The sequence below is a fragment of the Phalacrocorax aristotelis genome, chromosome 16, assembly GCF_949628215.1.
Source record: "Phalacrocorax aristotelis chromosome 16, bGulAri2.1, whole genome shotgun sequence".
Lineage (NCBI taxonomy): Eukaryota > Metazoa > Chordata > Aves > Suliformes > Phalacrocoracidae > Phalacrocorax > Phalacrocorax aristotelis.
In genome coordinates this window covers 5,288,890-5,302,037 of record NC_134291.1, presented here as the reverse complement: position 1 = coordinate 5,302,037, position 13,148 = coordinate 5,288,890, and the positions used below count along the sequence as shown (strand labels likewise).

The 13,148-nt window shown below is 42.9% G+C and overlaps 1 protein-coding gene across 1 annotated transcript in view; it reads right to left on the bottom strand.

Annotated features, from left to right (window-relative positions):
• Nucleotides 1-6: 6 nt before the first annotated feature.
• The window catches only part of FASN (fatty acid synthase), a 45,452-nt gene continuing 32,310 nt past the window's right edge, over nucleotides 7-13,148 (bottom strand). Inside the window, exons 32-43 of the mRNA XM_075111490.1 lie at nucleotides 11,848-12,071; nucleotides 11,340-11,541; nucleotides 10,135-10,286; nucleotides 9,564-9,655; nucleotides 9,265-9,416; nucleotides 8,739-8,981; nucleotides 7,040-7,228; nucleotides 6,277-6,504; nucleotides 5,612-5,832; nucleotides 4,934-5,032; nucleotides 4,079-4,327; nucleotides 7-3,004 (exon numbers count right to left, since the gene is read on the bottom strand). Coding sequence (XP_074967591.1) covers nucleotides 2,867-3,004; nucleotides 4,079-4,327; nucleotides 4,934-5,032; nucleotides 5,612-5,832; nucleotides 6,277-6,504; nucleotides 7,040-7,228; nucleotides 8,739-8,981; nucleotides 9,265-9,416; nucleotides 9,564-9,655; nucleotides 10,135-10,286; nucleotides 11,340-11,541; nucleotides 11,848-12,071 — 2,189 coding nt within the window. The 3' untranslated portion in view covers nucleotides 7-2,866. The remainder of the gene's footprint in view (nucleotides 3,005-4,078; nucleotides 4,328-4,933; nucleotides 5,033-5,611; nucleotides 5,833-6,276; nucleotides 6,505-7,039; nucleotides 7,229-8,738; nucleotides 8,982-9,264; nucleotides 9,417-9,563; nucleotides 9,656-10,134; nucleotides 10,287-11,339; nucleotides 11,542-11,847; nucleotides 12,072-13,148) is intronic.

Sequence of the window (13,148 nt, the reverse complement as noted above, 5' to 3'; positions counted from 1 at the left end):
AAGCAGTACCAGCACTGATAAGGTTTTTATTTTTGGCACACTGTATTCAGCAGCCAGTTACACAATGGGTTACAGGGCAGCAGCTGATAATTAGACAATTATGGGGGGGGAAAAAAACAAAAACGAAACAACCTTCTGCTTTTCAAATAACCACCACAAGAACATTGAGAGCATATAGGCTATAAGTAATTCTACTCTATTACTAAACCAGTATCTTCAAGCTTTGCTTAGGTGAGACCATGCATATTCATGCTTACACAGAAAACCTGTCCAACCCCTGCTTCGACAGCTGGAACAGCATTAGTCCTTGCTCCCTCCACACAGCCCAGACTTGTTAAACGCTTTAGCCTAGAACTATTGTACCTGTTTGCTTAAGTTTTCATCACTCCTTTCTTTTTCCTTCTAGGTGTTTGATACAACCAAGGCAAGTAGGATTCTTTCAACAACCGCCAGTAGGTAAATTTAAACAAACAAACCATCCAGTCCCCATTTGTTTTAGTTTATGTAGTATCCTATGCTAGGATGTGTGTGGAGAGTATGCAGGGATATAAAGAAGTCCCCCAATATGCACATGTGCCCGGTTCACATAGCCACTCTTCAGTATTAGATTCTTTACAGCTGTAAGGCACCCCACTTCCCTCCTCCCATTTCCACCTAGTCATCATACCTAGCAACTTAATAGCATTTATACCCATTGCCTGTCTAACACTCTCAACGACCTTGAGGTAGATGCTATTAGTCCCATTGTGCAGATGGGGAAACTGAGACAGAGCATTAATGGCCTGTTCAAAACCGCAACAGTGGACCCAGAATTAGAATTTGAGAGTTTCCATGTTGATCATGTAGGCATGTGGTTTGGTTGTATCTAAGGTACCGAAATCATGGCAACAAGAAGCCATGCTCAGGAATAATAAGTGTTCTTTATTATTGTTGTTATTTCTACAGATTCCAAATCAGATATGCCAGCAGCAGTTTTTGCTTTATACCAAGAAACAAGAGATTCCTGATGAAACATAGGAATAAGAAATGGTAGATAATAAGACAAAAAGCCAACCAGTGATCAATTCTGTTTAATACTAGGAAAGCCAAAGAGAAAAAAGACACTCTTCAGACCAAAAAGTATTAAAAAAAAGGGGGTGATGGGAAGAAAGAGAATAAAAGAACAAGACTTATTTTGGAAATCCTTTAAGCTGACATTATGTTGGTTCTATTTCAGATTTCACAAAAGAAGTATGTTATAAAACTAAAACCAGTTCACCCAGCCACTATCAACAGAGGGTGGTATGAGCAAAGGTCAGAACCTGCAGTGAAGAGTCACCTATTCCTGTCACTGGAATGCTCCTGTACTTACAGGATACTTCACTGGGGGATGAAGATGGAGAGAACTGGGGTTTTACAGCAATTCTGAGAGGTACAGTAGCTCCTCCTAGTTAGTGCTTTCTTGCTACCCAGGTCTCCTCTGTATCATAAGCGTAGCAAGGATTTACTGATTTCAGAAAGGACAGATCCAGCATAGCAAAGGCAAGAAATTTTTTAATGGAATTTTACGCAAGTTTGCCTTAAAAAGGTACTAACTTTTGAAATCATACCATCAAACTGATTACTTAGTTAACTTATGTGGGATCTCCAGTCTCATTACTAGAGAGGAAAATGAGTACACAAGGCTTAAGCAAGCCCTGTGATAAATAAAATATACAGGGGCTTTGGGTAGATGCTTGTATGTTTGCCTAAGCTTTGGTTACAGGGGAGCAGGGGTAGCAGGATTTGTTCTGTTATCCTTGAAGAATTCTATTCCCCCTGCCCCCATTCCAAATGTCTGGTTGGGTGGTGAGAGGGAATAAGACAATCCAATAGTCTTAATGCTTTACTAAGGTTCTGATACAGCAGAGCAGAACCTTGAACAAATATAAACAAAGTTCCTGCCTAGGGACAGCTTTGCCTGTTTTTAATCACACCCAAGTTAAGGCTGTTCGATACACAGTGGCATCTGTCAAACCATCCACCCTCCCCCCCCCACCTGCCTCTCTCCTCAAAAGGGTGGATGATGGCAAGAATCTTCCCTTCTACGTTTTCCTTTCTGAACAGGGCAGGGCAGTGGGAGAAAAAAGGGAAAAAAAACCCACAAAACCACCCAAAACCCACAAAAAGAAACCAGACTGTTCCAAAGATGTACTTCGGTTTAACAAATGGGCAACTTCCCCTGGTAGAATAAACCTTCTCCTCCAAAAAGGGATGTTTCTTTTCTCCTATAACCCACGATAAATTAAAACCAAGTAAGAAGTCTCTGGTTTGACACAATAAATACTTAGAATACATCAAATTAAAAAAAAATATAGTTACAAAAGCCTCAATGGAATCCTCTTTCTGACCTAACTACAGACAGATTCTTCACAGACAAAAGGTATCTCCGAAATCAGCTGCAGCTCCCCTCCCTGCTCACTGGGCTTGGTCAACAAGTGCTATCACATACCCTTTAGAATACTGTTAAGACAAAACAATATAGAGCACAAGAAATCTACTCCTAAATTTGTTTTTCATACTGCCAAGGGTGTAGGAAGCAACCATCGATGGGGAACCCTTATAGCAGTGCACAGTGACAGAGTCACAGCACTAGAGTAACATGGACAGAAATACTAGGGGAAAACAAAGCATAGGAAGGGAAGGAGGAGAGAGAACCCATGAAAGTTGGGAAAGGAAAAGACGAGCAAGAAAGAGAGAGGAAGAGACCAGTCAAGTTCAGCTTGACTTCCCAGTTCTGGCAGCAGAGCAGATGAGATGTTGAACAATAAGAAGAGTTCCTTGGGGTCTGTCATAACAAGGAATGTTGTTGGCATTTTCTTCACCATTGACAGTAAGCAAGCAGAAGTTAACCCTCTCTGACACTGACACGTGGCTCTGCCAGTGAGCTGTGGATGATCCCAGTAATTGAGTCAATGCGATCTCCATCAAAGAAGGTGTGGTGATCCCCTTCAACAATATGGACAGATACTTTCCCATCGCACACCTGCACAGATACAAAAGAAAGAGTTTACATTCACCATTTAAAACCAGCTGGCCACTTAGCTGTTTAGAGTTTGTCAAAGTTACTCATAGTTTACACCACTGTCTCTATCAAACTCAGTTGAAAACAGCACCAGTTTTACACGTTTTCATAGATCAGCTGCAGGGCACTGTTTGCAACCAGTGTTTTAAAGCATGATAGTTTGACAGTCTGACAGGTGATCTGCTCAAATATAAGCTAGGCAGGAATTCAACCGACCTGACACTAACAGAATAATTTACCTACAATAACAAAGAATGAATAATAAAGTAGCTACTTCCAAGCCCTTAAGAAAACCAAATAACCCTCCCCTCCACCTAAGCTTTCCCCCTCCACCATGAATCTTCCTTTAAGGTCATTATGTAACTTTAATAATGACATACAAGTTAGCTTGGAATCAATAATGAATGTAGGTTTGAAGCCTGAAGGGACAGGAGATGCCAGAAGGAGTAAAGGAATTCTGAAAATCGCTTCCTTCTCCCTTGCTTCTATACCATAATGTAAGACACTTAACCCCTTTATCGGAACAGGGGCTAAGTTTTTTAGGTCCATGAGACACCCATATACTAACTTCTAAGTAGTCCACAAAAGGTAACCAAGAAAAAGCCGCCCCTATTGTCAGCAGACTGACACTTGCTCTTCAAAAGTCTGCCCTCATGCAGTGGGCAAACTTTAGGGGTCCAGAGTGAATAAGACTAAAAGTTACTTCTGTCAAGTTACTCTCTTTTAACATCTTTATTATCTAAAGTCTTTCTAGAGAGCTGAAAGGATTAGCTACAGAACACACTTACTTATCCAATGAGGAGGCTGGACCTCCTCCTGGCCCTCACTACCCTGAGAAAATGCCTGGAACCAATCAACTCATTTGCTCCTGGGGGCTTTTAATTCTTCTTAGAGCACAAGAGCTACAGAATGATAATTTTTTTTCAAGGCTGGTTTCATCCCTTCTCCCTCAGTAAGGATGATTTTCCATGCTTTTCTTTTGCTCCCCCAAATATCAGGAGAACCTGAACAGTCACCAGTGGGCCTGAGACTGACCTCTGAGAGTCTGTAGTCTCCACTCAGACCTTCATATTCATTGTGAAACTTTGCCCGTATCAGCGTCACATTCCCATGATACTTGGACTCTGGTATATACTTGTCAGCAGCCTTCAGTTTATAGTAAAAGGAAGCAGCAGCAAAGCTGAGTAAGTCACGATTGAGGTCTGGATGAATCCGAGATACGACATCTGTAGCAGCAGTCACACGAGCCTCCATATCTTTCAGGGGCAGAAAAATGTCCTGCAGCTGGAAATATTAACAATTTTTCCCATTAGTCTCCATATCAGAGACTCCATCTCTGTTAAACAAAAAACCACAACACCCCTCCTGTGCAACATAATGAGATATTAAAAAAAAAAAAAAAGAAGTAACATTACTGTAGAATCGTTAAGGTTGGAAAAGATCTTTAAGATCAAGTCCAACCGCTAACCTATCACTGCCAAGCCCATCACTAAACCATATGCCCAAGCACCACATCGACTCTTCTTTTAAATACCTCCAGGGATGGAGACCCCCCCACCTCCCTGGGCAGCCTGTTCCAGTGCCTGACAACCCTTTCGGTGAAGAAGTTTTTCCTAATATCCAACCTAAACTTCCCCTAGTGCAGCCTGAGGCCGTTTCCTCTCATCCTATCGCTCGTTACTACGGAGAAGAGACCGACCCCCCCCCCGGCTACAGCCTCCTTTCAGGTAGTTGTAGAGAGGAATAAGGTCTCCCCTCGGCATCCTCTTCTCCAGACTAAACCCCCTAAGCTGCTCCTCGTAAGACTTGTTCTTTACACCCTTCACCAACTTCATTGCCCTTGTTTGGACACACTCCAGTGCCTCAATGTCCTTGTAGTGAAGGGCCTACCTTGTTGTAGTCAATGCCTGTAAATTGCTGAACAAAGGCACACAATGCTTCAGACTCCAGTGCAGCCTCATTTCCTTCAATCAGTTTGGTTCTGTAGTTCTGGAAAACAGAAGAATAAAATGTGAACATGAGATATATATGCTGGAACTTGAATGTTAAATAAAACCAATTACAGAACAAAGGGCTTTGAACTAGGAAAAAGGCAGGGTGGGGGGAATGAAAGAAAGATAGACTGAAGCTTGGGGTGGGGGAGGATGATCCCTCGAGGACAGATTAGAAAGCAAATCCACAGTAGGCAACTGCCAAGAGCCTAGTATCCTCTAGAAAGTACAATGAAAATGGAAAGGAAGGCTTAAGCAAGGCTTCCTAGCACACCTACACTAGGATCTTGTCTTGCAGGCTCCAGGATCTTCCCAAAGACATACTAGTATCATAGCTTACCATAGCAAGAGCAACATTTGTGTCCCAGCCCTCACCAGTTAATGAAGACCACACCCCATCTGCTTCCACCCTTCAGCCATCCCTAAGCATCCACTGTCTACAGCTGTCTCCCAACTCCCCTGTCAAGAAAAGTCTGTCAGCTTTTGAGATAGCTCATATCTAGAACAGTAAGCTCTAGGAACATGAGCCCTGATGACACAGGATGGTCTCCAGACATATGTTCTTTGTACCTCTTACCTGAGTGTATGCTGCCACAAAGGAATGAGACCCATCTAAGAGGAACAGACTGTTGAGTGCATGGGAAGCACTTTGTTTTGCTTGCAGTTGGGAGCACATTTCAAAGGCTACACAGGCACCGAAAGAATATCCAGCAATGCGGTAAGGTCCTTCAGGCTGTATCTGCTTCATACAGTCAATGTAATAGGCTGCTAGGCTCTGTATGCTGTCCAAGGGAGCAGCTAGAACATGGAAGCGAGTTAGAAGCAGACTCCAGTGAAACCAACAGCAACAGAGACAACGAAATTTTCATGAGCTCAGAAAAACAAAATAACCCAGTTATTTTGGAGGTAAGTTTCTAAACTATGGTCAACAACTTACATTTTGGACAAGGAGTAGTAATGTTCCTGCTTTCCAAAGACAGGTAAAACAGCATGCCTTATTTTTCTCCTGCATGCTTATCTGCTGCCAGGGACTCAATGTAACATGCAATTGTTCCATTCCCCCACACATAAACTCCTCAGTCTAACCTAGTACTTCTCTTGTTACCTGGGGATGTTTGACATGCCCCTATGCATGACTGCAGATTCTCTGAGGTTAAGAGTCTAGAAACAAAGCACTCTCTACAAGGCAACTAAAATACAGAATGTTGCAGTTACAAATTCAGGATGATGAAAAACTGATACCTTTTCTGCAGTGGAACCCATAGCAGGGCATATGAAGCTTGGAGGCGAGAGTGTGGAAAACTGCAGTGGATCCTTCAATGGGGTGAACAAGGAAAAGAGGGCGCTCTGTGCTCTGAACGTCATTGAGACGGGTGATCGTTGGCCCTTCTGGGTTCACCAACAGGTTGTTCAAATCTAGTTTTGGAGGTTTGCCTGAGCCTGACTTCAGTATTTGGGATGGCTTCGCATCTTTGAAAGGAGGCACACCAAACAAAAGATAGTTAGATTCAGGATCAGCCTTGGTCACATTGCCATAGCCCTAAAGGAGAGTCTCAGGACTGCTCTGGATTAGACCGCTGGCTCACTAAATCATCAGGGCACAGACACAGGGATCTTCATATTGTCAGTTGCTCTGCAGCAACTGCTTATGCTTTTAGCTTACAGTAAGCATGACATTAATTACATTGTTTATTCCTCAGACAGGTAGAAGGTCTCAAATGACACCCGGCACACAGCTGCATAAGAGTACTCATGCAGGCAGATATTAGCCAGACAAGAAAGCAGCTTTCACACTCCTTTTAATACCCTGCCCCCAGAACAGATGGGCCTGACCTGATGGTCAATGCACTTCAGTGACATGTCTGTCACTTAAAAGCCTTTCAGCTATAACCTTATTTCATGACTTGATAGAGGCTTATGTCACTAAAAAGATGAAAGCAATGGATTGGAAGCTTCATTTCTTGGACTCAGGTGACTGGTAGCAACCCTGATCCAGACACTGTACCTGTTGCTGTGGTGGACTTGGAAGAAAGTTCACGCAGTTTGTTGATTGTAAGGAGTCGAATTTCTCTCATGGTCATAGAGATGTCATAGTCTCTCTCCAGTGTCTGGCGCACCTCCACACCCATCAAGGAATCCAAACCCAAGTCTGCCAAGGTGCTATCAGTATTCAGAGTACTCACATCACTGACACCTGAGGAAAAAAACCGGCACACTCAGGAAAGGCCAATTTCTTTTTGGCTCTAGGCCTCTATAGCAGTCTTCTCATCTTCTTTCTCCTAAAACCAGAGCAAATGGCAGCTACAGAGAATTACCTTTCAGGATCATCTAATGCTTTCACAAGCCACCTCTTTTACAACCTACATCTGGTCATATTGAATCTAGTCTTTAGAGTACATATTAAGTGGGCACAGCTTTATGACAGGGGTCATCAGTCCCAGCTAAATAGCTGTGAACATTGTCACTTCAGCTCTAGATCAAGTTCAGAACAGTCAGCTAGAGGAATTTCACATACTGGAGGCTCTAACTGAAATGGCAGTCCTAGATATAATGCAACTAATCCTCAGCTACAAGATGAGATGAAACAGTTATCACTGTCAATGATGGTTGATTGCAACACTTCATGTCTATCACACTGGAGGAGGCGATTCCTCTAGTTTTCATCACCTCTTCCCCTTCAATTTTCACACTGTTCCTTCACCCTTTCCTTTCCTGTAAAAGGCTTCTCATAATAACACTTGCATCTACAGCTCTTTCTCACCTCCTCCACCTTGTGCTGCCCCATGTTGCCACCCTTCCCAGTTAGGCTTATTAGCTTCTCCCTTTGCTCTCTTCACGTGCTCTCTCCTTCCAAACTAACCCTACAGCTGGAACAATTTCCCAGACACTTTCCTGTGACTTCTAAAAGCCACATCTGTTCTGAGGTCAGATTTGCTGTCAGTGACTACACACTATTCTTAAGCAATACTCAGGAGACTGTCTTTAATTTATCAGGACCTCTTTTGGTAAAGAACAAAGAGTCAGTACACACTTCTGTCTGCAAAAGAGACAACTGAAGTGGGACTTTGTAGACTTGACAGAGATTATTCAGTTTCAACACAAGAACAGGAGACACAATGGTAAAAGGAAGCAGGTTCAAAACAGACAGGAAGACATGGCACTTCTTGTAATGCAGAGTTAAGCTACGGTTATTAGATGTTCACATGGGATGACAGACAGAGCTGATAAGAGAATACACTACCAGTTAGTCACTAAGTACAGAAAAGCTACTTTTTGCAACACGGGGACAGCCTGAGGTGAACATTTGAAAGCTGGAATAGTACTCAGAAAGTCAGTCGTGTATTAGCCCTATTATGGTGCTGTCCCAAAATTTTGCTCCTGGGGGCTGTTCCATTTGGATTCTCCATTTGGAGAAAGGCATCAGTCCACCCTAAACAAAACCCAAGACACTGAAGTAAGTGTGTTTACATACATATGCACACAAAGGGAGGAAAGCCCACACTGAAGAAACAGATTATTGGAGAGAAAGCAGTGTAAAGGAAAAAAACAAACAAACAAGAAGTCCCACTATGGCACCACCACCACACCCACGCCACAGGAATCAGGAGGAGATGCTGAACAGAGCACCTATGGCAGCACCACTGCTTTCCAAAAGCACTGAGATGGAAGACACTGCCTAGAGGCGCTTGTCCCAAACCACTTACCCAGGATGTGAACAACAGCTTCTACAAGATCCCGTTGCTTGTCGTCTCCGCATTTCACAGAAGCCTTCTCTGCTAGGACAAGACTGGACATGACTGGATGAGGTTGATTCAGGAAGACATCGAGGACCTCCAGGCATGAGCTGATTTGCTGGGGAACAGTTCCTCCAACCACAACATCTCTCTTTCCCATCAACTTCACAAGGACACCAACATCACCAATGGCTCCCCATTGGACTGCCAGGCCTGGAAGAGAGATCAGGAGAAAGGCAACTAGGCAACTAACTAAAGCACATGGCAGCAACAAAAGAAGTTAAAAAACAGCTAAGCGAAGGTCTGCATTTCCTTCATACTGTTAAATGGTCAGTGTTCATTCATGCATGAATGACAGAGGGTAACAGCTAGGGAGGAAACAGCCTTCAGCATCCATTATTGTTCCAGACAAGTGTACAAGTCTCCTGTCAGCTGGTTGTCCTCTGGATGTTTAGTGGGACAGATTATTCTATGCAATGAGCCAAAGTCATCTTACCTGGGAGTCCATCATGACGTCGCTGCTCACAGATACGCTCCATGGTAGAATTGGCAAAGCCATAATTACTTTGCCCAGCATTTCCTTTTCCACAGCTTACAGAAGAGAACACAACAAAATAGTCCAGGTCTGGACACTTCTTACGAGTCACCCTTGGAGCAGAGCAGGAGAGAGAAACCCCATCAGAAAAACCTCCTAACTATGTGTTACTGTAGGAGGCTAGTGCAAAACTAAAACAACTATGATCAGCTCTGTGACTATAAAAGCAGTTCGTATTTGTCCCTTCTACAGACACTTACAAATCCAAGTGACGGGTGCCTGAACTCTTGGGCTTGTTGACCTCGGAGAACAACTCTGGGGTCTGATTTTCAATCATGCCATCTCTAAGGACCTATTGGGGGAAGGAAAGAAAAAAAGTGCAGTTTCAGTATCTCTAGTTTCTCCATTTAACTTTGCCACGTGCTTTGAGATGAGAGATGTGACTACACAATGCAATTTTGTAGCTTTACAGTACAGATGTATCCTGAATGTCCTGAAATATGACAAGGACCACATGGCTTTTGCTAAGTCTGCTTTTTTCAGTACTGACACTACAGCCTTCAACTGGCAAGTTCTGTATGGGATTTTTCATGTCCTCAGGGGTCTTGGGCAACATTTGTCTTATCCCAGAACTGAGCCTGCTGGCCAAATACTGTTGCTTCCCAGGTCAAGGGGCCAGACCTGTAAGACTTTAGTCATCAGGCAAGGCCAAAGCAAAGTGTCCTTTGAAACACAGAGAGGCAATCTAAAACTGTATGAAGCCTGACTACCCTCAGTACAAAAAAGCCACTTGAAGGGCTCTCTTACGAGTCCTAAGCACATCTAACTTACCACAGCCAAATTAAAGACACCTCCAACTGGGCCAAGCTGCAAAGCTTCTTCGATCAACTGCTGTGTTCCTTCTAGTGTTCCAATATCACTGGTAGATACTAACACTTGGATTCCCAGTGCCTTCCACTCTTGAACACGTTTAGCCTGGTAGCCTACAAAAAATAAAGGTGAACAGTGCTTGGGATGAAGTATTCAAGCCATAAGGCTTTGGTTAACCTGCTCCTTATGCTCTTCTGACTAGACAGGGACTGAATAGCTAAGTAATTCCTGATTCAACTATAAGAGGAAAATTAGACAACACTTGAAGAGTAGATAGAAATAATTTTAGTTTCAGAAATATTCTGAATAGATCAAAGTGCAGAACAGAGCAAGGAGAATGTAAGGTAGGGGCAGGGAAAAAGAGAGAAAAAGTGCATCAATGAGGCGAAATTAACAAGAATTTGGGTACTGAGACAGGAGAGAATAGCTAGATTAGTGCAAAACAACAGATTATAGTAGTACAACCATAACTTGAGAAGTAGAATTATTTGTTCTATGTGTTTGCACAAGTGGTGCAATTGTGAACTTGCCAACAGAAAGAAGAAATCTGTAGAGACAGAGAGTTTGGTTATGGCTGAATTTGTATGAGGAAACGCTGAAGACTACTACTGATAAGAAATCTCACTGCCGCAACTGTAATCAAACTAATGGCTTAAAATTGAGTAAAAATGCTTACTGATGTTATCAGATAGTAGGGCACATCTTTACAGATGAGCTGTCTGAAGAACCAAGAGCACACATCCACACATATAACATGTGGGACAAAGTATCTTTAGCAAGGAGTATATACGCCTTTCCTTGCGGCATGTGACCCACTATGCTACAGCCATTGGACAAGTCAGCAAGGTAGCTGGATAAAGACTTTGTAGAGGGGGTAAAGGTAAAAGTAAGGCTGCAGAAAATGAGTTGACAGAATTAGGAAGCATAAAACCCAGGAAAGACATAGTAGGAAGAGAGGTCAAGGTAAAAGATACTTCCTCCTTTAGAATAAAGGGGACAACAGCTTGTTTGAAGTGAGAGAATATATACAAGAGAGGGAAGAAAACAGATCAAGATATTACTACTTGCTAGCAGGACACTTTAAAAAAAAAAAAAAAGGAGAGAAACTACAACTTGAGGTCTATTGAAAGGCAGTCCTGTTCTGTTACTTCACGATTTTTGCTTACCAGTTCGTATGCCAGAACGAGATGTCAGTATAAGCTTCTGTGCTCCTCTCTCAACTAGCCACTGTGCCAGCTCAAGCCCAAATCCTCCGAGGCCCCCTGTGATGATGTAAGACTTGGTAGGTGGACAGGAGGTTCGGCAGATGGCAGAGATTTTAACTGGTTCAGACCTTCTTGAAGGATATTCCTTTTCCTCTTCTCGGACCTTACCCCCACAAAAAAAAAAAAAAAAAAAAAAAGAGAGAAAAAAAGAGAAAAAAGTAGTTAAGGTCAGATACACAATGCATTTCTTGTATTTCCGTGCTATGCTCCTCCAGTCAATGGGAGTGAACCTTGTAGAATCACAGTGAAAGACTGGACAGTTTTATATGTTACAATGTCAGCAGTAAAAAGAATTACCCTGTGCTGTCCTACTTATACAACTTTAACTTGACCTGGATCAAAATAATCAATAAAATCTCCTACAGAGGATAACAGATGCATCAGAGAATCAAAGTCATTATCTCATTACCTTGATCATTACTTTGCCAATGTGTTTTCCTTGTGCCATGAACCTGAAGGCAGCTTCTACCTCTTCTTTGCTGAAGACTGTACTCCTCAGGGGCTTTACCACACCCTCTCTTATGCCTTTCTCCAACAACTCTGATACTACTTCCCAATCTTTGTTTCCATCATCAAAGATTGAATCTAGTAGGATCCCATGAAATGCCACATTCTTGAGGAAGAGAGCCATTCCTAGAAAAAGCAACTAGGTTATCACTTGATGCTGCTGGTATTTCAAAACAGAGTCTATCCTCTGCTTCAGAAACATTTCTGCATAGGTCAGTAGTGTAAGACTGAGGAGTAGAACAGTAATTTGTTGCTAGAATTCCACATTTTTCAAACTCATTCTTGCATATACTCTCTAAATGCTATGTTAATTAGGTTGTTCTTTTACAAGCAGACCAGTTTAACAAACTCCATTCAAAAACTGTGTGTCAAGAAGACAAACTATAACATGGTCAGTCTGACATTGAAAAGGACATTTTGTGACTCATGACAGCTGAATTAGAGTAACAGAAGAGCTCGAATCCCATGTACATCCTGTTCATCTTCACAGGAAACTCCTCCTCATAGGAAGTTTTCCATGACGCTAGATCTTTTGAAACTTCATTAGAATATGAAAGGAGACTCAACACTTGCTATATACAATTGTTCTGCAGCAGGAGAACATTCTTGTAATTTTACACTAACACATCAGACTAACATTTGCATTTGTTTTTGCATCCAAGAGGAATCAGGTTAATCTTGCTCCGTGCCATCAAAGACTGGGAGGTGCTGTTGAGTCTCCCTCGAGAGAGGAGGCCTGGCAGAGGGGTCTGGATAGACTGGAACATTGGGCAATCAATGACATGAAATTTGGCATGAACAAATGCCAGATTCCACACCTGAGACCGAGTAATGCTAGATACAAGTATAAATTGAGAGGAGTGGCTGGAGAGCAGCCCTGCAGAAAGGGATCTGGGGGTGCTGGTTGGCAGCAGGCTCAATAGGAGCCAGTAGCGTGCCGTGGCAGCCAAGAGGGCAAACCGCACCCTGGGGTACATAAAACAGCATAACCAGCCGGTCAAAAGAGGTGATTATCCTGCTGTATTTAGCACTGGTGTGGCCTCACGTCAAGTACTGTGTGCAGTTCTGGGCCCCTCAGTTTAAAAAAAGATGTGAAGGGACTTAAATGCATCCAGAGGAGGGCAACAAAGCTGGTGACAAGGCTGGAAGGCATGTCCTATGAGGAGCGCCTGAGGACTCTGGGTTTGTCTAGTCTGGAGAGAA